The 26,215-nt window shown below is 42.6% G+C and overlaps 1 protein-coding gene across 5 annotated transcripts in view; it reads right to left on the bottom strand.

Annotated features, from left to right (window-relative positions):
* The window catches only part of GBE1 (1,4-alpha-glucan branching enzyme 1), a 309,698-nt gene that overhangs the window by 78,290 nt on the left and 205,193 nt on the right, over positions 1-26,215 (bottom strand). For all 5 annotated transcript variants that reach the window (XM_073617016.1, XM_073617018.1, XM_073617015.1 and 2 more), the window contains one exon: positions 18,156-18,327. In XM_073617016.1, coding sequence (XP_073473117.1) covers positions 18,156-18,327 — 172 coding nt within the window. The remainder of the gene's footprint in view (positions 1-18,155; positions 18,328-26,215) is intronic.

Here is a 26,215-nt window from a genome sequence, read left to right as displayed (position 1 = left end):
GAGTGAAATAAAACACCAACCACCCTCCTTGATGAAAACACAATGAGGTTGATTTACTAAAGTTAAATATATTGTGCACTGCAAGTGCAGTTGTTCTAGATTTGAGGGAAAGCTCTGCTGACTTCTATCATCCGATCATGTGCAAGCAAAAATGCTGTTTTATTTTATTTTTCTTGCATGTGATTTAGTATTCTATGCAAAGTGAAGCATTTACTAAGCTCAGGAGCAAGCGCACTTGCAGTGCACAGCATATTTGCCTTTCGTAAATCAAGCCCAATGCCCTAACTCCTGGAAAATTAAACACTACAATAAGCAGTGATAATGGATGTGACTTTCTACAGACTGTTTATTTTCCTGTGCAGTCAGCCCTTGGTTGGTCAGTGTCCTCTATGCTGTGTAGTTTGGTGTGATGCATTTTGGGGCTTATACTTGTGTTTATATATAGTTTGTGTGTCACTTATATGAATCCAAAAAAAAATAGAAATTTTTACTTGCTTGTAAATTACTTATTTTGGAGAACAGCACAGAACACAGGTATTCATAGACCTTGGGTTATATGCTGCTACCTTTAGATGACTGGATACTGGCAAAAACTTTGCTAGGGCTGCCCCAGCCTACTCCGTGAGGCTCCAGATTTTAAGCAAGTATTACAGGTAAGTCAAAATTCCTATTATCTTATTTCTTACAGTACAAGACAGAGGACTTGTATTCATAGACCATGGGAAGTACCGAAGCAATAAAATGGAAACAATATAATATAGAACTGATAACAAGCCCTCAAGAAATACATGGGTTTAAAAAACCAAAACAAAATACTCAGACAACATCTTGAAGAACCTTGTGGCTGACGCTTGCATCAGCTAAGGCCTAAACATCCAGAACCTGGAAAATGTGTCAACAGAAGACCAGGTAGCAGCCTTGCTCCCTGGTGGAGCGGGATCAGGTGGGAAAACGTGGAACCTTTTCCTTAAGGCTGCAGGGCCTGACAGTCATCCTTCTCTGCTCAGAGTGGACAAGGAACTGCGTGATCAGTGGTCATGTAATCACGCAGTTCACAGTGTTAGAGCCGGCAGAGGAATGCTGCAGCATCAGACTGATAGAGGTGAATATGTGTGCTTGTTTTCTTTACAATCCTCCACTTCTCCTTTAAAGTGGTTGTAAAGGCACAAGGTTTTTTCTTTGCATGAAGGTAAAAAACCTTCTGTGTGCAACAGCCACCCCAGCCCCTCCTAATACTTACCTGAGCCGCCTCTCCAGCCAGCGATGTCCATGAGAGCCTTGCCTCTCCGGGGACTCGCACTCCTGATTGGCTTTTGGCAGCAGCCATTGGTTTGTGCTGCTGTCAATCACAGCCAGTGAGACAATCTAGTTTAATCCAAGCCCATATGTTTACACCTCCTGTCCATCTCTACCAGCAGCCAGGTCTACAGCATTCACTTCAATGTGTAGGTCCAACTTCCATCACACCTCAAGGTTTACCTTCCATCACTATTTAATAGTCACAAAATGGCAGCTGAAATGGCACCGGCTGACAGCAATATGTCTGTAAATACTGCAGCATTATATGGTGTGTCCATACTGCTGTTTGTAGCAGACAAAAATATCCCATCAGACCTACAGTTCTATGAAAGAACAGACAGCCCTATGAATGAAGGACTTCATGGCCACAATTTTCAGTTCAGTGTAAGGCAATACTTCAGGCTATGCTGCCCTCTTCTGATCGGGGGAATCTTTGGTTCCAAATGACAAAACACCAAGAAGGGTGCAACAAACGTGTGCATCACTTCAATAATTATTGATTAAAAGCATATACATTTTTACAAAAGGCATAAGGCTATAAGCGTTCAAGTAGAACTTGAACCACAGTCATAACTCAAATCAAGAATATGGATGTCCAATATAGAAACAAAATGCTAAACAGCAGGTGAAAGAGCTGATGCTATGAGGAAGAGGGCATACATGGTTTTTGAGGTAATGCACAATGCTGTTGCGTCCTTTTTGCTTGGTTGCTGTGATATTTGTAGCAGTTTGTACAATGCCTGCCATTGTACAGTCATGTTCAAAATAATAGAAGTGTGTTTAAAAAAAAGTAAGTAAAGCTCAAAATCCTTATGATAGCTTTTATTTCCATATGGGCGAATGCATTGGGAACACTGCAGTCTATTTCAAATCAAAACATGAAGAAAAAGGTTTCAATTTTTTTTATTACTTTACAGAAAGTGAAGCAAAAGGAATATTAGGCTTTTCCTAAAAATAGCAATTTACTGTATTAACTTAAAAAATGCTTGAACATTTAGCTTTCCTGTGAATCACTGAACTACATTCCACAATTCTTCTGCATTCCTTGATTTTACATCAGAAACAGCATTTTTGATGTCACCTCCCAAGTTTTCTATTGGATTAAGGTCCGGGGATTAGGCTGCCCACTCCATAACGGTAATCTTGTTGGTCTGGAACCAAGATGCTGCTCACTTACTGGTGTGTTTGGGGTCCTTGTCTTGTTGAAACACCCATTTCAAGAGCATTTCCTCTTCTGCATAAGGCAACATGACCTCTTCAAGTATTTTGATATATTCAAACTGATCCATGATCCCTGTTATGTGATAAATAGGCCCAACAACATAGTATGAGAAACACCCCTATATCATGATGCTTGCGCCGCCATGCTTCAGTGTCCACACAGTGTACTGTGGCTTGATTTCAGTGTTTGGGGATTGTCTGACAAACTGTCTGCGGCCCCTAGACCCAAAAAGAACAATATTGCTTTCATCAGTCAAGAAAATATTGCGCCATTCCCCTTTAGGCAAGTCAATGTGCTCTTTGGCAAACTGTAACCTCTTCAGCACATGTTGTTTTTTCAACAATGGGACTTTGTGGGGGTTTCTTGCTGATAGCTTGGCTTCACATAGGCGTCTTCTAATTGTTACGGTACTTACAGGTAACTTTAGACCTTCTTTGATCACCCTGGAGCTGATCATTGGCTGAGTCTTTGCCATTTTGGCTATTCTTCGATCCATTCCAATGGTAGTTTTCCATTTTCTTCCAAGTCTTTCTGGTTTTGGTTGCCATTTTAAAGCATTTGAGATCATTTTAGCTGAGCAGCCTATCAGTTTCTGCACTTCTTTATATGTTTTCCCCTCTACAATCAACTTTGTAATAAAAGTACTCTGTTCTTCTGAACAATGTCTGAAAGGACCCATTTTACTCAGATTTTCAGAGAGAAATGCACTATACCCAGCATGTACAACATTTGCTGCCTTTGTCCTTAAATAAGGGCCACCTGTTTTTTTCACAGACAGAAGGACCTCACACTGCTATTATTTTGAACACGTTACTTCAATTAATGATTCAATTACACAGAATCAGCAGCATGTATGTAATTACTGTTGGTTTTCTATTACTACACCTACTACTAAATTATTTGCCATGTAGAAACAGAATTTTTTTTACCAAAAACAGTGATTGATCTGGTAAGTGATGTTGGACTGCTATTATTTTGAACACAACTGTACCTGACAGAAAGTGTATCCAAAGATCTTTTTTTTTCACCAGTGTTTGAGTGCAAAAGTATGAATGGGTTCATATGTGAAAAGGTCAATGGATGCTAACTTTTAAACCCCTTTCACACTGGAGCGTTTTTCAGGCGCTATAGCGTTAAAAATAGCACCTGCAAACCGCTCTAAAACAGCTGCTCCATTCACACTGGAGCGGTGCGCTGGCAGGGCGTCAGAAAAAGTCCTGCCAGCAGCTTTTTTGGAGCGGTGAACTCACTGCTCCTCCACCGCTGCTCCCCATTGAATTCAATGGGGCAGCGCTGTGATACCGATGGCGTATTGTGGGCGGATTTAACACCTTTTCGGCCGCTAGCGGGGGGGTTAAAACCCCCCTGCTAGCGGCCGAAAAGCGCAGCTAAAATGATGGTAAAGCGGTGCTAAAAATAGCACCACTTTACTGCTGACGCCGGTGGCAGCACAGTATGAAAGGGGTCTTAAGCTGTGCACCAGACCACCAAGGCACTGGAATTAAACTTTATGTACAGCATTTATCCATCCTGCTCCACCCATTCTGGCGTGATTAGTGGTGATCTTTATATTCTATATAGCATAGGTGTGCACAGCCTATTGCATCAGAGTGTGCACCCCAAAGCTCAAACACATACTATATGCATGTGTGTGCATGTGTATATATACTGAGAGGGTCAGTAGAGCAGTGGATGTTGTCAGTGGATAGTGTCAGTAGTTTTTTTTTTTTTTTTAATTTTTCTATAATTTTATTTGTTTTATTATTTTTTAAAAACAAATTTTTAGCAGAAAAAGGGAGATTTTTTTATTTTATTTGGTGAGATATCAGGGGTCTAAACAGGGGGAATATGCACCATGCGGGGTGATTAGGATGTGCCCAGGCACACCTGGCACATCCTGTGCACACTCCTATGCTATATAGCAGGGATATGCAATTAGCGGACCTCCAGCTGTTGCAAAACTACAAGTCCCATCAAGCCTCTGCCTCTGGGTGTCATGCTTGTGGCTGTCAGAGTCTTGCTATTCCTCATGGGATTTGTAGTTCTGCAACATCTGGAAGTCCGCTAATTGCATATCCCTACTATATAGTTATATAGGGCCATTGACTCCTGCTAATGTCAATCAAATCCCATAAAGAGGGGGCACAGGGCGGATGAGTTGGGGGCCTCTATCCAGCAATACTGTGTGTCAATTGGCTGGCGGCTTATTATGGGGGCACTCAGAATGGAGGAGGAGCCAGGAGCGTGTGACCCCAGAAGAGGGAGATTTCAGGTCATAATTACCTAGCTTAAAGTGGTTCTAAAGCCCTAAGGTTTTTCACCTTAATGCATTCTATGCATTAAGGTGAAAAACTTCCCGTGCTGCAAAATCCCCCCAGCCCACTTACCTGAGCCCAATCCAATACAGTGATGTGCACAAGTGCGTCGGCTCATTGTCCCTCCTCTCTGGGCAGATTGATAGCAGTGGGAGCCATTATCTCCCACTGCTGTCAATCAAATGCTGTGCCGAGCGAGCGGGGGGCATGGCCGAGCCACTCGCTCTGTGTCAGTAAACGCAGACAGGGCAGCTTGGGAGCAAGCTACACATGAGTGCCCCCATTGAAAGTGGCTTTCCATGGCGAAGAGGAGAAGCCTGGAGCACCGGTGAGGATCAGGGGCTCCTTTTCTGTGCCAGTAATCCCGCCCACCCGCCAGCCCACAGTAGGCTGTGCAGTCATGTGCTCGTATGACAGCCAAATTAAAAAATAAATTAAAAACAATTAAAAAAGGTAAACATTTTTTTTTTTTAATTAAATAAATATGTTTTAGTCTAAGCATATAGATTTGTTGAATTAGAATGGCCCTTTAACCAGTTAAGCCCTGGAAGAATTTACCCCCTTCCTGACCAGAGGACTTTTTGCGATTCGGCACTGCATCGCTTTAACTGACAATTGCGCGGTCGTGCGACGTTGTACCCAAACAAAATTGACATCCTTTTATTCCCATAAATAGGGCTTTCTTTTTTATTTGATCGCCTCTGCGGGTTTTATTTTTTGCGCTATAAACAAAAAAGAGCGACAATTTTTAAAAAAACGCAATATATTTTTACTTTTTGCTATAATAAATATCCCCAAAATTATAGAAAAAAAATATTTTTTCCCCTCAGTTTAGGCCGATGTGTATTCTTCTACATATTTTTGGTAAAAAAAGAATCGCAATAAGCGTATATTGATTGGTTTGCGCAAAAGTTATAGCATCCACAAAATAGGGGATAGATTTATAGCATTTTTATTATTTTTTTTTTTACTAGTAATGGTGGCGATCTGCGATTTTTATCGTGACTGTGACATTATGGCGGACACATCGGACAATTTTGACACATTTTTGGAAGCATTGGCATTAATATAGCGATCAGTGCGATTAAAAATGCATTGATTACTGTAAAAATGTCACTGTCAGTGAAGGGGATAACACTAGGGGGCAGTGAAGGGGTTAACTATGTTCCCTGGGAGGTGATTCTAACTGAAGAGGGAGGGACTAACTACAGGAAGTGACAGATCTTGGTTCCTAGCTAATAGGAACACACGATCTGTCATTCCTGTCAGAACAGAACAGGGAAGTGTGTGATTACACACGCTCGTCCCTGTTCTGTGTCTCCTGGTCACGATCGCTCATGGCCGGTGGTCATCGCGACCGTCAGCCATGAGCATTGACACCCCTGCATTGCAGTGGGCGGCACGTGCCTGCTATCCGAACCTCGTGAGATCATGTAAAGTAACGTGATTTTGCGCAGGGGAGCCAGCCTGCCGCAGTAAAACTGCGGCGGCTGGTCTGGAAGAGGTTAATGCAGTGTGTTCACAAATACTTGAACATGAGTAAGACCCCTTCCACACTACAGTGCCATTAAAACAGCGCTAAATCACTGGTCGTTTTTGCAGTGCTTTAGCGGCGCTTTTCAGCCGCTAGTGGGGTGGATTTTACCTTAAAAAAATGGTAAAAAGTCATGTTTTACAGCACTTTCAAATTGCTTTTAAGGCGCTTTGGAAGCACTGACCAATGGGCAAGGGCGTTTTGGGAGCACTCCCAAACCGCCCCAAAGATGCTGTTTGCAGGAGTTTTTTTAACGTCCCGCAAGCGCACCGCCCGAGTGTGAAAGCACTCATTGCACAGAATGGGAGGCAGATTTATATATTGCTATATATTGCTTAAGGCATGAGAAGCCGTTGATTGGTGGACGATTCCGCGAGGCCTGCCTGCGTATATTGTTTTTTATATTGTGTACCACTGCAAACTCCTGAAGAGCTTAAGGGTTCGCAACATGTAGAGTTTTCTTCACCACGCCTCTACCACCAACCAGCTTTTCCTCTACAAACATCACCTCATTTGAATCAGTTTGATTGATTTTTCTTACTGTGGTAATAGTCGTTTGTGTTGTGGTGTGAGCGTTGTTTAGACCAAACACCATGTTTTGTTTTTAACAGGTCATGCCAATAATGGTGTTTTTAATCATAAAATAAAAATTTATATTTTGTATTTCAATGCTATGGGTGTGCCTCTAAAGTCCATGTCTCCTCTCGAATACATTTTGTACTCTAAAAAGGTATCATAAAAAGGACGTAGCATCTAACGATGTTTACATTCAAGAAAATGCTCACACGTCATATTTTTTAAGCTTTTTCATGTTTTAACAAAACCGTTTATGTATTTACCTTTAGGGACCTAAATACTACACTCCAGTGATCTCGCTGTCTGCTTCTAGCTAATCGTATTTCTTAAAGTCAAAGTCTCTTGAGCAGAAAACTGGATTAAAAAAGGTAATTCATCTTTGTTACTTGTAAAAACATTGACTTCTACCAAGAGGGCAAACATTGCTTACACTATTACCCATAAGCAGAAATTAAGCCAGTAAAGTAGCACACATACCTTTTACTAGTTCGAAAATCCAGCCAGAATCTACTTCTGTCAAGCAGATTATTACACCAGTTGCATTATAGGCAACTTCTATTTAAAAGAGAACTCCACTAGGACACATTTGATTTACACTTTGTGGGGTATTATACACAACATTTGTCTGATTTTCTGTTGTAGAACAAAAGGAGGTTTAAGAATCCATCAATTTTTCTTGTAAATTATTCACCTGCATCACACCATTGTTACAACCCCCAATACCCGCCCCCCCCCCAACTTTATTTTTCAGACAGAAACAATGGTTTCGATTTTATTAAAGGATAAGTTCACCTTTTGTAACTTATTACACCCATATTCAGGGTGTAACATTTTACAGATGCACTAGCCTCCACACCTCCCCCCCCGATCCCCCATTTTGACAGCGAGTGGGGGATCTTTTTCCCCCACTTGCTGTCCCATTTAAAAAAAAAATTTAGCTGTGCGGGACTCCATCATTCATTCAGAGTTCTGTGAATGTGAAAACTACAAGTATTGACAGCATTTGCGACTGTTGGCTTGTAGTTCTGAATGAATTACCAGGGTGCTGTTGAGTACTCTAGGTAGTTCAATGAGTCTTCCTGAATGTAACTGCCTGCTCGTACAAGGTTGACAGCTTACACAGATCTGCAAAAACCCTGCATTGCACCCGTGATCAGCATAACACAGGTGCAACGCTTTAAAGTTTTATAAATGTGCATTTATTTATTTATTTATTTTTACAAATGTGACCTTATCCTTTAAACATAGTGTTAACATTAATAAGTAAGCAGTTTTTAGCATATTACAGCCATAAGCCATATTCAGGGTGTGACATGTTACACCCCCCACCCCTCCTGTTTTGATGATGAGTGAGGGGATCTTTTCCTTTGCACTGGTCAGCTTGTAGTTCAGCTTGTAGTTCTCAATGAGGGCGCTCCTGATCGCTCTAGGTAGTTCATTGAGCTTTATGTCACAGTGTAATGCCGTGTACACACGATTGGATTTTCCTACGGGAAATGTTGCATGTGAGCTTGTTGTCGGAAAGTCCAACCGTGTCTCTGCTCCATCGAACATTTGCTGTCGGACTTTCCGCCAACAAATGTTAGCTAGCAGGTTCTCGACTTTCCGCCAACAAAACTTTGTTGTCGGAAAGTTCGATCGTGTGTACACAAGTCCGTCGCAAAAAGTTCATGCATGCTTGGAATCAAGCAGAAGGAGCTGCACTGGCTTTTGAACTTCCTTTTACTCGGCTCGTCGTATGCCTTGCACGTCACCGTATTCCCACGTTCAGAATTGTTGGCCAACATTTGTGTGACCATGTGTATGCAAGATAAGTTTGAGCCAACAACCTTCGAACAAAAATCCACGGTTTTGTTGGCGGAAAGTCCGATCATGTGTACGCAGCATAACTGCCTGCTCATATCGGAGGTACAGGCAGGCAACTGCACAGATAGTCTTACAGGACCATAGCATTGCACCCACATTCTGTTGATCGTGGGTACGATACTTTACAGGTCCCTAACAAAAAATAAATAAATATACCTGCAAAAAAAATGTGCATTTATTTTTATTTCTTTATAAAAGTGAACTTATCTGTTTTTTTTCAATAACAGTTTTTATTAGACATATATGTAAATAAGTACAAAAGACAATGAGACTGTAATACACTGGCTGCAACTAGCCAGTGGCCTGTCTGATAAGTATTAAGCATCAAAAGAAGAACAACTAAGTACTGTAACTTTGTAGTAAAATCCAGATAACACTTAGTAGTCAACAAACAGGTCTCATTTTTAACCTGAACTAATCCAAGGAGAAGAAAAAATAGAAAAGAGAGCAGAAGAGAAAAGAAGAAAAGAGGGGTAGGGTAGTGAAGAGGGTGGGGGGGGGAAGGGAAGGCTCTATCATCAGCTCAGGGCGGGTCTTCACGTCTATGCACTCTTCCCAGACCTTATCATGTACCTCCAATCTATCTTGTAGTCTAGCCGTCATTTTTTCCATCAGCTCTATATCTTTTATTCTGGTGTATAGGTCCGTTTGAGTGGGGGGGGTCTCGTCTCTTCCAGTGCAGGGCAATAATACATCTCGCCGGCTGTAAGGATATGTCGAAGCAATTTCCTGGAGTGCCGAGATATTTGTAGCCCAGACACTCCAAAAAGAAACAACCTCGGATCCATGGGCACCTGTACGCCTAGCAGACGGTTCAATAGTAGTTGCGTCTCAGTCCAGAAGGGGAATATTTTAGGACATGTCCAATAAATATGGTACAAGGTCCCCCTATCTCTCATACACCTCCAACATCTATCTGATGTAGTGGGGTAAATAGCGCGAAGGACATCTGGAGTCAAGTACAAGAAAACAGAATTTTATAAGCATTCTCCTTGTAGAGTGTACAGAGGGAACTCTTAGCTGCCTGAGACCAGATTATCCGCCAGGTAGTTTCTGGAATTTCCTCCCCCAATGCTCTCTCCCATCGGAGCATATATGCATGTTTACCCTGAGTTGTGAAGCAATGAGAATTTAGTACCCAGTAAATATCTGAGATTAACCCCCGTCTTGCTGAACTTTCCAACATCAAACACTCAAATGGAGTAGGTGCCGAAAATTGTAAGTTAGGGGCAAATGATTGAGCATAATGTCTAATCTGCAGGTACCCATAGAATACATGCTGGGGAAGGTCAAATTTTTTCTGAAGATCTGTAAATGGTAGTAATCTGTGTGTACAAGGAAGCACCAGGTGACCATAATGGAACAAGTTCCTTGTCGCCCACGGGGAAGACATCTGGTGTGTGAGGCCTGCAGGCATTCTGGGATTATATAGAAAAGACGTGAAGAGTGACCTCTCTGAACATAGCTTATGAACTCGAGATAGTTTACGCCAGAGTGATCTGAGGTGGAACATGGGGCCCAAAAGCTGGGCTGAGTCCATCTCCACCTTTGCATTCCAAAGCATACTATTTGGATGGACAGGCGCCATCCATATTTTTTCAATTTCTGTCCATCTATTGTAGAACGTTGGGGGAACCAGGAGGCCAGGGCCCGCAGTTGAGTGGCTTGGTAGTATTTATGTAGGTTAGGAAATGACAACCCACCCTCCAAACGCGTCGCCGTGAGGAACCGAGTGTGATATTCTCTGCCTTTTATAATTCCAGACGAAACTAATCAAATCTGTCTGGAGTTTCCGCAGTTCCGCATGTGGTATGGGGATGGCGAGTGTTTGGAAGAGATAAAGGAGCTTGGGTAGGATGGTCATTTTAACAGAGGCCACCCTCCCTAAGAGGGAGATATGGTGGACCTTCCATTTTTGCAGGAGATCCCTTACAGATCTAAAGAGGGGGGGATAATTGGCTCGATATAGGGTAGAATAAGAGGGAGTAATCTGTACTCCTTAATATTTCAGGGAAGTTGTCTGCCAGTGGTATGGGAAGCATTGCTGTAGATGCTGGGTCTCCGATGTTGGGACGTTAATAGGTAATGCTTCAGATTTGGCTGCGTTTATTTTATAACCCGAGAGGGATCGATATAGTTCGAGTTCAGCATGCAGGTTAGGGAGAGAGATCCTAGGCTGGGTCAAAGTAAGTATAATATCTTTTGCAAACAATGCTAAGTCCTTTCCCCTCACCGGAATCCCATGTATATTTGGGTTTCCTCGAATGGACGCCGCCAGGGGCTCTACACATATCGCAAACAAAAGCGGGGAGAGCAGGCACCCCTGGCGAGTAACATTCATGATCGGGAATGCAGGCAACAGGGCAAAGGGGGTCTTGACCTGAGATGTGGGATTAGTGTATAGGTGTCTAATGGCCTGCAGAAATGGGCCCCGAAATCCCATGCAGTTCAACGTGGCGAACAGGAAAGGCCAACCAAGACGGTCGAAAGCCTTTTCTGCATCCAACCCAAGAACTAACGCTTCCAGCTTGTCCCTGTTCGCCACGTCTATAAGGTCAATAATCCGTCTCGTGTTATCAACCGCCTGGCGCAGGGGGACAAAGCTCACCTGATCCTTGTGTATTAAAGAGGGAAGTATCAGGTTCAATCGCATTGAAAGGAGCTTAGTAAAAAATTTTAAATCAGAGTTTAGGAGCGTGATTGGCCTGTAACTGGCACATAGTGAAGGATCTTTGTCAGGTTTGGGAATCAACGTGAGGAATGACCTCTGCATGTCCAAGGGAATGGTAGTTTTCTGGAAAAAGGCATTAAACAGCCTACACATATGGGGTAGGAGAATCGGGAGAAATGTCTTGTAATATTCATATGGGAGGCCATCTGGGCCAGGAGACTTATGTGAAGGCAAGATTTTAATGGTGGCCGTCAGTTCTTCTTCCGTGATAGGGGCATTGAGGGAAAGTAGGTCTGACGCCTGCAGTTTGGGAAGTCCCCTTTCTTCTAGATATTGTCGCATACGAATGCTGAGATCAGGGGGAAGAGGATCCTGAGGGATCTCAGGGTCATTATACAGGGTTGTGTAGAATTCACTAAAAGCCTGAGCTATATCTTGAGGGTGTGTTACGAGCGCACCCTGTCTATCCTTGATTTGTTGGGGGGTGGACATGTGGGAGCGTTCCGACAGCTTGCGCGCTAGGAGGGAGTGGGCTTTGTTGCCTTTATCATAATAAGTTTGTTTTAACCGAAGGAGTGCTTTCTCTATATGGCCTATTGCTAAGTTTCGGCGGGTGGTACGCAAACAGACAACTTTTTTAAGGAGATGTATGGATGGCGAGGCTTGTAATTGGAGTTCTAGGGCTCTAAGATCTCTTTCGGCTCGAAGTTTAGACGCTATTGCATTTTTCTTCATAGCCGAGGAGAGTGCAATGCACCGCCCCCTGAGAACTGCCTTGTGCGCCTCCCAGAGGGTGGAGAGGGTTACATCAGAGGTGTCATTTTCCAAAAAATAATTCTGCAATGTTGATTCCAATTCCAATTTAGATGGAGTATGTTGAAGGAGGAAATTATTTAATTGCCAGTTGCATGGTTTACGGATAGGGATACCTATATCTAGGGACACAATAACAGGAGCATGATCAGACCAGGAAATAGGTAAAATCTGAGCTTTCCATATGGCTCGTAGCGTAGCGTTGTTGACAAAGAAATAGTCTATCCGGGAATGCATGCGGTGAGGGGCTGAATAAAATGTATATTGTCTATCCCCCGGGTGTAAAGCCCGCCATGCATCAAATAAGGCATGACGCCTAGTTATTTGACTAAATAATTTAGAGTCTCGCGTGGCGCGGGGCTGTGGAGCTGTAGGGTTAATCAGGTGGCGATCCAGACCCACTGAGTGGGATAGATTAAAGTCCCCGCCGATTATTAGATAATCATCGGAGATCTAAACAAACGTGCAAACACCTTAGATAGAAAGTGTATCTGGTGGGTATTAGGGGCATATAGGGTACAAATAGTGACTGCCTGTGTTTGCCACTGGCCTCGCAGGATTATGTAGTGTCCCTTTGGATCTATAAAGGACTCGGTGCCTTTAAATGGGGAACCGCGTTTGAATAGAATAGCCACTCCTGCTTTTTTGTGGGGGCTATATGCCTGATAGACCTGGGGGTATTGTCGAGATGCAAAGGTAAAGGCATCTCCCTTATTAAAGTGCGTTTCCTGCAACATAACTACGTCCACCCCAGAATTCCTGAGCTCTCTCAATGCAAGATGCCTCTTCCTGTTAGAGTTCAACCCATGAACATTAAGTGACATAAACTTAACCATGATCACTGGTGTATGTGCGCTCAAGATTACTTAGGTTATCCAGCCGCGAGACCACTACCGCAGCCACGAAACGAGGGAGCCCATAAATGGAGTACATCCGAGTGACCGTCCCGAACCAATGACGAGCCAGGGAAAACAGGGGGGTGGGAAGGAAAGGCATAAGAAAAAGTAGAAAAAGAAGGAAAATAAGATTGGTTAGTAAGACATCAATTAAAAGTAAACATTGCAATGTAATCCCAAGCAGTCTGTACTGCCCGGGATCTGTTAAGTTCCAGTAAGTTCCCCCGATCAAAGCCCCCAACAAGGGCCCAGGGCGGGGGGAACATAGAGGACCGATTTTAAACAAAATCGACGGTGTTCAAAATATCTAAATAAAATGACAACGGGGAACTTTTGGTAGGTTAAACCTATAGGGGGACTGATGGCCAGAAAAAACTACCACTGTCAAGTCTCCATCAGAAAGTGCCCTCGGGGAGAGTCCCAGTCTCTGGGACATTTAGTTGGGGGGATTTTCTGCCAGACCGTTGGAGGCGGCGTCGGCAAATCCACTAGGTCCCAATCAGACAGACGTGGAACGGGGATCTCCAAGATGTCACAGAAGTTGTTCAAGTCTTCTGGAAAACGTAGCACTGCTGATTTTCCCTGTCGACGAGCTGTCAAACTGAAAGGAAATCCCAGCGGTAAATTATATTGTTCTCTTGCAGTGAACTGAGTAGAGGTTGGAGGAGTCTTCGTTTCTGTAAGGTGATCCAAGATAAATCTGGGAACAGCTGAATTTGTGCATTTTCAAAGACCACCTTTTTGGAAATGCGGGCTTTTCGCATAATGTCTTCTTTTAAAGGGAAGGAATGGACCCTGCAAATGACATTGCGGGGTCTGGAGGCAGGCCCCTTAGGGCGTAAAGCTCGGTGTGCACGGTCCATTTCTATGGGTTTGTTTGGGGGTCCCCCAAGAGGTCATTGAATAAAGTTTGTAGGGTTTCGTGTAAGTCTTCAGGACCCTCCGACTCCGGTAGGCCCCTGACTCAGATGTTATTTCTGCGCCCCCTATTGTCCAAGTCCTCGATATGGCGCTGCATATTCCGGAGCATTAGATGGTGGTCAGCCCCCTGTAACTGGGTGCGATGTACAGCTAGCTTTGTCTCTTGAATTTCTTCCTCTGCCATCTCCACTCGCTCAGAAAGATGTTTAAGGTTAGCATGGATTGTTTGAATTTCCGCTCGACAGGTGGATTTGACTTCCTCAATCAGGAGTTTAAAGTCCTCTTTGGTAGGGATGGCTTGGAAATACTCCTGCCATGGGTGGGTTTGCTGAGAACGTGGGTCACCCCCATGCGATGCTGTGGTTGTTGTGGCGGAGTGGGTACTCTTTGAAGGATAGGGGGGTGTAGGTCTCGTGGCTCCCAGTGCTGCATTTGGGGGTCCTGCGAGCACCCCCAGGAGGGCATCTGTGTAGGAAAAGGAGAGCCACGAGCCTGAACCTCCATAAGGGGTACATTCGGGGAGTTGGCCACCTGGGAATATGACAGTGTCTGGCCTGTCCCACGCTCAGTGGATCTGGGGGCACTGTGGGGGCTGATCTCTGCGGCTGGGGGGACTCAGGGGGGAGAAGGCACATTTACTGGGGGGTGCATCCTCCATGCTGCGCCTCTGATCCGATTCCCGGTCCCCAGACACCCTCCGCATCTGGTAATGGGGGAAAGTCAGTGGATTGCAGTGAGGGGGTCGGGGATACAGTTCCTCCCAGGGACAGGACCGGATCCGAGGCCGTGCGCAGCAGCCGCGGGAAGGCCTCGGAGCACTGTGTGTATGAGGCTGCAGTGAGGCCTAGCATTGTGTCCCAGGGATCGTTCAAGTGTTTCCCCTGTAGTACGTGGGGTAAAGGCGGACTCACCGCTCTGGATCCCTGACATCGCAGCCCGCCCGCTTCTTGGTCCGGAGCCGATACGCTCTGATGAGGTGGCGGTGAGGTAGAGCCCGGCTGTAGCGGCGGCCTCGTGTAGGAGGAAGCCGATGGCGCCATCTTGTCCTGTCCATCGTCGGACATGGAGGGTGGCTTAAAGTACCCACAGAGGGTCGCTGAAGAGCCGGAGGGTGGATGGGACAATCCCTGGGTTTGGAGGATCTTATTCTCCTGCTTCCACCCATATACGGGTGTTAGAAATCCCCCTAAAAGGCCTTGTAGCTGTGGGCTGGTGGAGAGCTAAGCACTCAGGCTTCCATGCAGGGCAGCTTCCGGTCACGCCCCCGTGAACTTATCCTTTAATAAGCATACGCAAAAATGTGTATGATAAATACAATTTCTGAAAAACAACAACCATCTCTACTATAAAGCTGAACTCCAGGCAAAATGCTAGATGCACAAATAAAGTACACATAGTTGTTTACCTGTTAAAACATTTGTATTTCTGTTTATACATTTCTGAGATGTACAAAGCCCTGCACGATTGTACATACAAGCTGACTTTCATTGCTAGATCATCCCCTTTCAACCCCCACCCAGCCTGTATATGGACAGTGAAACAGCAGCAGTATTTTGCCCATCTGCTCACTCCACTCTCTCCCTCCTATCATATTCACTGTCACCACATATTGGATACTATTGTAGTGCTACTCCTCCATTTCTCTTGAGTGCTGCTATGCATGTGATTAGAAGAGGCCGATACTAGGTTCAGTTCATGTGCTTGTACTAGCTAAATTTAATTTTTCACCAAATGTGCAGTTACACTTTGAATAAGAAAAAAAATAACACTGATATTATTTAACCTGAAATTCAATGCAAATCTAGCTTTAAAAAAAAAAAAAAAGTAGAGAAAATTAGCAGTCAGTACGGATCAAAATGCCTTTGGCTATGGGCTCAGCAACAGCAATAAAACAACTTCAATAATGTTGGGTACATGTGTCTTACATTTCAAGGTTAATATTTGCATAAAAAAAACACTACTGGGCCTCTAATGTTGACAGTGTTTAAAAGGGGGGAAACTTTTTTTACCCATAATATTAATTAAAACCCCAGATGTCAGTTGTCTATATAATGACAAAGTGCAGACACTTCTTGTTCTGTAACACTTAAAGTGTTACTAAACCCAGGACCCTGCATTCACTATATTAGATCTCCCACAGTACACAGAACATGGAAATGCAATTATTTTAGTAAATATAAACTACTAAATACCTTTTCTTATCAGCAGTATATAGCAGTCTTGTGACATCTATCAGTATCCGGCCAAGCACTGGTTAACCTCTAGGAGCAGACAGTACGCAAATATGTCGCCTCTCGGTGGGTGGGCTTTGGCATCGAGCAGCCACATATTTGCGTACCAATTAGCCATGACAGCTGTGCCGAGAGTGCACCCCCTGCACGCTCTCAGTGCAGTTACCAGCAGGTAACGGAAAGCTTTCTGATCATGTGATCGCTGTGGCATCCAGTCTCGGCAGTCACATGATAACAAACCCCGGCCCTCTGCATCTGAAACCAACCGGTGCAAAGGGGTTAAAGCTTGTAGGAAGAGTTTTCATTCTCCTCTGACTGTCCTTTCAGGCTCCATGCCTCATGATCCTCTGTCTGGACAGTGCTAATTGGCCCTGTGCTGACCACATGCACCCTCTCCACTATAAGGAGATGGATTGGGGACTGTGGAAGAAGGGGAGGATCAGAAAAGACAGGATCAAACACGCTTTTTACATAATGCAGAGGATTACCCCTTAGATTCCATACTGAGTATACCACGCATGCTTTACTGCATATACAGATTGATTTTACTGTTGTTGGTTTAGTAACACTTTAAACTGTGGTTTAAAAAAAAAATTATAAGTATGTATTATCAACTCAACAAAAAGCTCTATTGCGCTCATCCTTCTTCAATTTTTTTTGCTTTGCTGTTGTAAACTGACTTCCTGTAAGGGACACATTGGTTCTAGTAATGAATATGTTGCATGGGTTTCATGAATTTGGAAAAAGGCTTCTCACTGCATACACACCACAAAAAATGTGTTGGAAATATTTTATTAAATCACCCCCCCCCCCCCCGTATGTCTGCTTTAGAGGCAATTATCACCATTGCCATAGCTTACAGGAACTAGTTTATTTAAATACAAGATGAATGATTACATTATGGGCTTCACATTAAGAAAGGTAATAAGGCTTAGAATAAACAGAAGAAAAAAAAACAAAACAATTTAATCCACTCAATTATAAAAATGTAACCTTTGAGAAAGTCCAGTATGGATGCAACATGTCAGGCGTGTGGGGCTTCATGACGTCATCATGTTGGGCACCATCTTGGATCACTGGCTTGATACTATTGTCTTGCTATCGTGTGAGAGCTCTCTTAAAGTGACATTGTGCAAGTTTATACATTCTTTTATTTAAATAAAATGTTATGGTTTTACACTTTGGAGTTTTCCTCTACTCTTGTCCCGAGTGCCTTACTAAAGAAGATCTTTGTAGGAGAAAGTGGTTGGCCGTAATTTTCTAGCAAAAAATACTGATTTAAACTTGTAAACAAAAAGTGCCAGAAAAGGCTTGGTTGGCAAGTGGATGTACTTACATGTAAACTTAAGATTATGACTAGATGTAAAAAAAGAGGAAGCACACCAGAGGGATCAATGACATCTACATTTATCCACATGATATCCATATTTATAGTATGGAAAATCCACAGGCACTGAAAAGACAGCCCCCCGCTCTAGAACCGTCCCTCTCTAATGCTTTTTACCCAACAGGGCTTAGTTGTAGATAAGATTATGCCTGTTTCAGTGGGTGATCACATACAAATAACATATGGAGTGAGGGGCTTTTCAATTTTAGTACTGCCCATGACGATTATAGGTTTAATTCACTGCTGCATTAGATACCCTATACTGGTGGTCCACAAGATGTAAAGCCTTTTTTCTTTTTTACCATGAACAGAAGATATAGCAGAGAAGATAAAACGTATACAGACATCCCTGTGTCTGCCATGCTCCTACCTAAGCAGTGGTGTAATCAAAGCAGATTGTGTCTTTAAACAGTATTGCACCTACCAATGAAATTAAGATATCCTTCTCCTCCGAGAGCATGGGTGATCAGACGGATCATCTTATGGAGCTGAATTCCTCGATCGATCACAGCTGTGAAAGGAGACAAGACACTCATATTGGTGTACATTTCTGCATCCATCAACCAAAACGCCAGTGTCTTATCACCAACCAATGCCTAGTGAGAAAAACAATGAACAGTTTAAATTACTCTCTACAACAGTGGTTATATACAAATGTTTGATGTACTGCTACTCTATTATATTGATATACAGGCAGAATGTTCATACAGAACCAAAGAAAACCAGAAACGGCAGAAGGTCTGCTCATGGTTGTTTGCATTGCTGGAACACTGGAATCCACTGCAATTTTTGAGTGGTAATGAATGCAACCAACAAGTGTATAATGTCACCGTTTCAAAAAGCTTGATCAGTCAGGAACTATCATGGCAAAGAACGCAGGGTCCTAGCACACCTTGTAGCAAAACTACAAAGCACTTAAATATGAATTTTTGAGGGACTGCGTGAATAAAGTATTATTTATTTATTACAGGTACTTTTATAGCACTGACAATTTACACATACACACACACACACACATACATATATATATATGAACATAGTATCTCACAAAAGTGAGTAGACTCCTCACATTTTTATAAATATTTTATTATTATATCTTTTCATGTGACAACACTGAAGAAATAACACTTTGCTACAATGTAAAGTAGTGAGTGTACAGCTTGTATAACAGTGTAAATTTGCTGTCCTCTCAAAATAACACACAGCCATTAATGTCTAAACCGCTGGCAACAAAAGTGAGTACACGATAAGTAAAAATGTCCAAATTGGGCCCAAAGTGTCAATATTTTGGGTGGCCAGAATTATTTTCCAGCACTGCCCTAACGCTCTTGGGCATGGAGTTCACCAAAGCTTCACAGGTTGCCACTGGAGTCCTCTTCCACTCCTCCATGACGACATAACGGAGTTAGTGTATGTTAGAGACCTTGCGCTCCTCCACCTTCCGTTTGAGGATGCCCCACAGATGCTCAATAGGGTTTAGGTCTGGAGACATGCTTGGTCAGTCCATCACCTTTACTCTCAGCTTCTTTAGCAAGACAGTGGTCGTCTTGGAGGTGTGTTTGGGGTTGTTATGTTGGAATACTGCCCTGCGGCCCAGTCTCCAAAAGGAGGGCATCATGCTCTGCTTCAATATGTCACAGTACATGTTGGCATTCATAGCTCCCTCAATGAACTGTAACTCCCCAGTGTCGGCAGCACTCATGCAGCCCCAGACTATGACACTCCCACCACCATGCTTGACTGTAGGCAAGACACACTTGTCTTTGTACTGCTCACCTGGTTGCCGCCACACACGCTTGACACCATCTGAACCCAATAATTTATCTAGGTCTCATTAGACCACAGGACATGGTTCCAGTAATCCATGTCCTTAGTTTGCTTGCCTTCAGCAAACTGTTTGCAGGCTTTCTTGTGCATAATCTTTAGAAGAGGCTTCCTTCTGGGACGACAGCCATGCAGACCAATTTGATGCAGTGTGCGGCATATGGTCTGAGCACTGACAGGCTGACCCCCCCACCCCTTCAACCTCTGCAGCAATGCTGGCAGCACTCATACGTCTATTTCCCAAAGACAACCTCTGGATAGGATGCTGAGCACGTGCACTTAACTTCTCTGGTCGACCATGGTGAGACCTGTTCTGAGTGGAACCTGTCCTATTAAATCGCTGTATGGTCTTGGCCACCATGCTGCAGCTCAGTTTCAGGGTCTTGGCAATCTTCTTATAGCCCAGGCCATCTTTATGTAGAGCAACAATTCTTTTTTTCAGATCCTCATAGAGTTCTTTGCCATGGAGGTGCCATGTTGAACTTCCAGTGACCAGTATGAGAGAGTGAGAGCGATAACACCAAATTTAACACACCTGCTCCCCATTCACACCTGAGATCCTGTAACACTAGCAAGTCACATGACACCAGGGAGGGAAAATGGCTAATTGTGCCCACTTGGACATTTTTACTTAGGGGTGTACTCACTTTTGTTGCCAGCAGTTTAGGTTATTTTGAGGGGACAGCAAATTTACACTGTTATACAAGCTGTACACTCACTACTTTACATTGTAGCAAAGTGTTATTTCTTCAGTGTTGTCACATGAAAAGATATAATAAAATATTTACAAAAATGTGAGGGGTGTACGCACTTTTGTGAGATACTGTGTGTGTATATATATATATATATATATATATATATATATATATATATATATATTTATATTGTACATTCACATCAGTCCCTGCCCTCAAGGGGCTTAAAATCTAAGGTCCCTAACACACGTTCATATATATACCCATACTAGGGCCAATTTAGACAGGGGCCAATTACCCTACCAGCATATCTTTGGAGTGTGGGAGGAAACTGGAGTACTCGGAGGAAACCCACGCAGGCATGGGGAGAACATGCAAACTCCAGGCAGGTAGTGCCATAGTTGGGATTTGAACCGACAACCTTAATGCTGTCATACGGAAGTGCTAACCACTTAGCCACTGTGCTGCCCAAAGTATAATATGGTTCATCTAAAGGCACCGAAGTCTCATAAATTGTGTTTACTTTACAGACCCTCATGCAGAGAAGTGCATACAGAATTGTTTCTATATTTTTTACACAAATTCAGGAGCTCCCTCTTGTTCTGAGCTCCTTGTAGTAAAGCCTTATGACTAAGGCCTATGTAAGAGGCTGAAACGTGTCAATAACTACATGTGTTCATGCCTTTTATTAGATGGATCGAATAAAATAGTATGTTTTATTTTGGAGACATCGTGGTGACGGATTTTTGGCTCTTTGATTGGCTCCTTGTAGTAAAGCCATATACCTGTTGGGAGAACACAAATATTACAGCTAACAACTATAGCCGCTGGCAATAATCCCAAGCTAAAAATCCGACATGCTGGTTGTACCGAAGTCAATTGATGGATCAACTGGAGAACAATCAGCCTGCCCATAGATGGATCGAATCTTGGCCTGTCCCTGCTGAACCTGCCAAGATTCAATCCATCTATGGCTTGCCTTAGACAAATTTCCCCCTTAGTCATGAAAGAAATGGCTGCCCAGTTAAGATTTACCCTGACATCTTGCTCCTGTGATAGCTCTATAATTTTGGATTTTCCCTTTCTTTCTGTTTTGTTGACAATGGTTACCAGGACAAACAGAAGTTGACACTCCTCAAGTAGGGACACAGGCATCAATAAAAACCTACCAGGGGTTTTAATTATTTCCTAGTCTAAAGTCCTAAGATACTAATCTAGTCTTAAGAAAATATATTAGTTCTATCTCAATAAACAAAGAAAATAATCTGCCCTACAACCCGACGTACGTTTTGTCTCAATAGACATCCTCACAGGGGCAATGGAGATCTTGGATGGGAAATTGCGCAATGAGCTATTGTGTTCCTTTTTTATACACATGCCTGGTTAACCACTTCAGCCCTGGAAGATTTGGCTGCTGAATGACTGGGCCATTTTTTGCGATTCGGCACTGCGTCGCTTTAACTGACAATTGCGAGGTCGTGCGACGTTGTACCGAAACAAAATTGACGTCCTTTTTTTCCTTACAAATAGAGCTTTCTTTTGGTGGTATTCGATCACCTCTGCAGTTTTTATTTTTTGTGCTATAAACAAAAAAAGAGCGACAATTTTGAAAAAAAAGCAATATTTTTTACTTTTTGCTATAATAAATAACCCCCAAAAATATATAAAAAAAACACATTTTTTCCTCAGTTAAGGCTGATATGTATTCTTCTACATATTTTTGGTAAAAAAAAAATAAAAAAAAAATCGCAATAATCGTATATTGATTGGTTTGCGCAAAAGTTATAGCGTCTACAAAATAGGGGATAGTTTTATGGTATTTTTATTTTTTTTTATTAGTATTGGCGGCGATCTGTGACTTTTATTGTGACTGCGACATTATGGCGGACACATCAGACACTATTTTGGGACCACTGTCATTTATATAGCGATCAGTGCTATAAAAATGCAGTGCTTACTGTGTAAATGACACTGGCAGTGAAGGGGTTAACCACTAGGGGCGATGAAGGGGTTAAGTGTGTCCTAGGGAGTGATTCTAACTGTGGGGGGGAGGGGCTACCTGCGACATGACAGCGATCAATGCTCCTGATCACAGGGAGCTGTGATCTCTGTCACAACACAAGGAAGAACGGGGAAATGCCTTGTTTACATAGGCACTACCCCGTTCTTCCTCTCCACAACGCAATCGCAGGCCGCTGGAGAACATAGAGTTCCTGGGACCCGCGGGCACGCTCTTGCGGCGGGCGCGCACGCCCAAAAGGCGGCAAATTTAAAGAGACATACCTGTGCACCCATTTGCCTGCCTGTGCCATTCTGCCCACGTACATCTGTGTGCGCCAGTCGGCAAGCGATTAATGAATGACGACAACAGGCCACATTATCGGGTGATCTTTCTGATGACACATCTAACACACGGGTCCTGTAAAGGGAGTGTTACCTGCATACCCACAGTAGGGGGAGTTGTCCACTAATGCGTGGCTAGACCTCATTTGGAGTCTCTTCATCTGGTAAGCGTCTATTCATTATTATATATGGTGGAGCATGGACAAGGAATCACTTGGAGAATTTTTGAACTGTAATTAGGCACATGTGAAGCACCTGTGTCACCACCAATATTTGGAACTGAGATTCCTTTGTCTATATCATTTACCAATTTTATGCCACATTTGAAGATTTATCATTTTGAATGAACATTATTTGAGTTGTTTATGCTTTGCAGAGAATAATTGGCACTTTAATTGAAAATATCCAATCTGTATACCTTACTTGGCATTTCATTGAATAATAACTTTTATGGGTGCACACGTTTAAAGCTTTACATGTATATATGGGTGAATTTTATTTTTTGCACTTATAGCACTTTATTCTCAGCAGTGTATGAGCACTATACGATTTTGATTATTTATAGTTCTATATCAATGTTGTTTCAATTTGTATCTTGAAAAGGCAGTAATAGCATTTTTTCACCATCTTTGTCATAAAATATTGCAGTAAACTGAATTCTCCAATACCTGATTATTATTATTATTATTTAGAAGGCATTTCTCCTTTAAACTCCTAGCGAGGTATTTTAGCCAATTCCAAAAATGTAATATATTGCAGCTTAACAATCATTAGATGTGGTGGCTGCATCAGTTTTCTTTTCTTATACTCTTTTTTCCTCTTGTTTTCACTCTGGCCAGCAACATGCCTTCTGTATTGGAGTGCTTCCACTCTGATTGAAAGCGCACAGAGGGCACCACTGCATTGTTAAACTTGGGGGAGGAGTGTGTTAAATGTACTAGCAGATTTAAATACACTAACACAATGAGCCAAACTCCAACTAATACTTCATAAGCAATTACAGTAAACCGTTTTTTCCCCTTTGGGATAAAGGTTTTACATAAATAAAAGCCAACAGTTGTAAGCACCCCTGTTAGTGGTACATGGTTTGTCTCAACACTCTGATACATTTGCAGGGAGAGCTTGTTCTGTTGATAAAAAAAAAAAAACAGCCTAAGACCTCTTGCACACTATGCTGATGTATGAGCTACAGACATTTCTGGCTGAAAAAAAAAAAACACGATGGATGGGTTGTATATCGCTTGCGAATATTTCCACGTATTTGTGAGTATGCACACACAAGCAGGCAGTGTTGCGTTTGCGAGTATTTGTGTGCATTTACACATATTTGCAAGTATGCAAGCAAAATACTGACCGGCAACACAGATTTCTGTATTTATTTATTTTTTCTACCGACCAAGACACAGAGCAAGTCTACAGGCCTGTGTGTACAGGCACAATAAAAACAATGGGCTGTATTTTAGATCAGTACAAAAAAATGCTGTATGCCTGAAAGCATTTTCAGGCAGCAGCGTGCAAGAGGCTTTACTCACAGTTTCACCAGGTGAAAATAGAGGAAAGAAAGCCTAAAAAGAAAAAAAAAATGAATACAGCCACCACATCTAAGAATTGGTAATCTGCAATATAATAAATATTTGCTTTTGGGTTTAATACTGATTAAAGTATTTATCTTGTGTCCTTTTTAAATATGAATGTGATGGACAAATCTAATATAAAATCAGACAGTATCAGTTATTTTGTATTCAGTAGGGGTGGGATGTATGAAGCTTAAATGGCTCATTATGCAGTTTTATAATTATAAAAGCTTTAGCTCCATAATATGCACACTGTCATCAACTCAAAGCCACAGGCTCATCTAATTAGTGCAGCACCAAAAAAAAAAAAAAATTGAGGAGACGGAAGAGGAACAATGTTCAATATTAATACTTGGACAGTAGCCCGTGCATTTCAGACAGAGTGGAAATGCATTTGATACAGAGACTATATTGAATGAGCTATGTATCTGGAATGTAGCCAATGACAGGTTAAATATGGATATGATTAGGAACATAAAATGTACAACTACTTTAGAATTGACCGACCCACACAAGCAATTTGTACAACAGGGACATTTGATTGACATGGAAGAAATTAGACTGTTTTAGACAAAGATAAATGAAAGGGGCATGGTCACTCTGCTTCCCAACTGCCTATTTGTCTTCCAAGTCAACTATAAAAAAAAAAAAAAAAGAGTTTTTCATAAGCAAAGCAACTGATTCAACCACTGCCTGCTCTTATGCTACATAGAGGTTGAAGGAAAACCGGAGATGAAATAGTGGCCCTTCTACTAAAAATTGCTAGTTGCCTGGCTGTCTAGATTCAGCACATTTCAAATCATGGATCCAGAACAAGTATGTAGCAAGCAAAAAAAAAAAAAAAGAAAGCTTAGAATAGGAAAGGATTAGAAACCCCTGTTGAATTTGCAATGCTATTTGGTGCTTTGTTAAAGATATTTCCCTACACTTACTGTCCCTGTGACATTTTATCAAAGAGAAATTGAGGGGAAATCTGAAACAGGGACACAGAGAGAAATAAAAAGCTGTGTGTTGTTATTGGAGATATACCCATATTCCCTGTTGGCTGAAAAAAGGAAGCAATAGGAAATCTCACTAACTGAGCCCCGGAGAGCAGTGAAAACTATACAGGGGTTCTAACCCTTCCAAGAAAAAAAAAAAAAAAAAAAAAGTTGTGCCTGGAGCAACACTTTAAAGTCACGGGACTGGAATGAGAGTCAGGTAACTGGCATTTTCATTGGGAAGGTCAGCAACAGCATCGTACCTACATTAAATATAAGTTTCATTAACAAAATAATAGTAAGTGTGAAATACTGTAACATGGTTATTGGTCAAGAACTGCACCGAACAGTCCCTTCATTCAGGAAGAATCCTACACAAGGAGGTCTCATCCAACATACTTAAAGTACAAGCAAACGTTTTGGACAAAATCTTTTCAGTCCCTCTAGTACAGGGGTTGGCAACCTGTTGATTGCGATCTACCTGTCAACCGCAGGCAGGATTCAGATCATCATCAAGTCCCTGCCATCCAGACCCCCCTGTACCATGCTCACCTAACCCCCCCCCCCCCCCCATTTACACTACACCACTGACCCCTGGTCATTTGCTCTGTAGACACCCTGTTCTCTGCCTTGTTAATCTCTCTCCTGCTCACCCCTGTCATCTACTCTACTGATCTAAGTACACTGCAATAGATCTCACTGACATCTGTACACTGCCCTACATCCTAAATGACCTCTGTACATTACCCTACATACTACTGACCTATGTACACTGCCCTACATACTACTGACCTCTGTACACTGCTCTACCTACTACTGTCTTCTGTCCACTGCAATAGATCTCACTGACATCTGTACACTGCCCTACATCCTAATGACCTCTGTACACTGCCCTACCAACTACTGACCTCTGTACACTGCCCTACCAACTACTGACCTCTGTACACTGCCCTACCAACTACTGACCTCTGTACACTGCCCTACCAACTACTGGCCTCTGTACACTGCCCTACCAACTACTGACCTCTGTACACTGCCCTACCAATTACTGATCTCTGTACACTACCC

This window comes from Aquarana catesbeiana, linkage group LG02, assembly GCF_042186555.1.
Source record: "Aquarana catesbeiana isolate 2022-GZ linkage group LG02, ASM4218655v1, whole genome shotgun sequence".
Lineage (NCBI taxonomy): Eukaryota > Metazoa > Chordata > Amphibia > Anura > Ranidae > Aquarana > Aquarana catesbeiana.
This window is presented reverse-complemented; position numbering and strand designations above follow the sequence as displayed.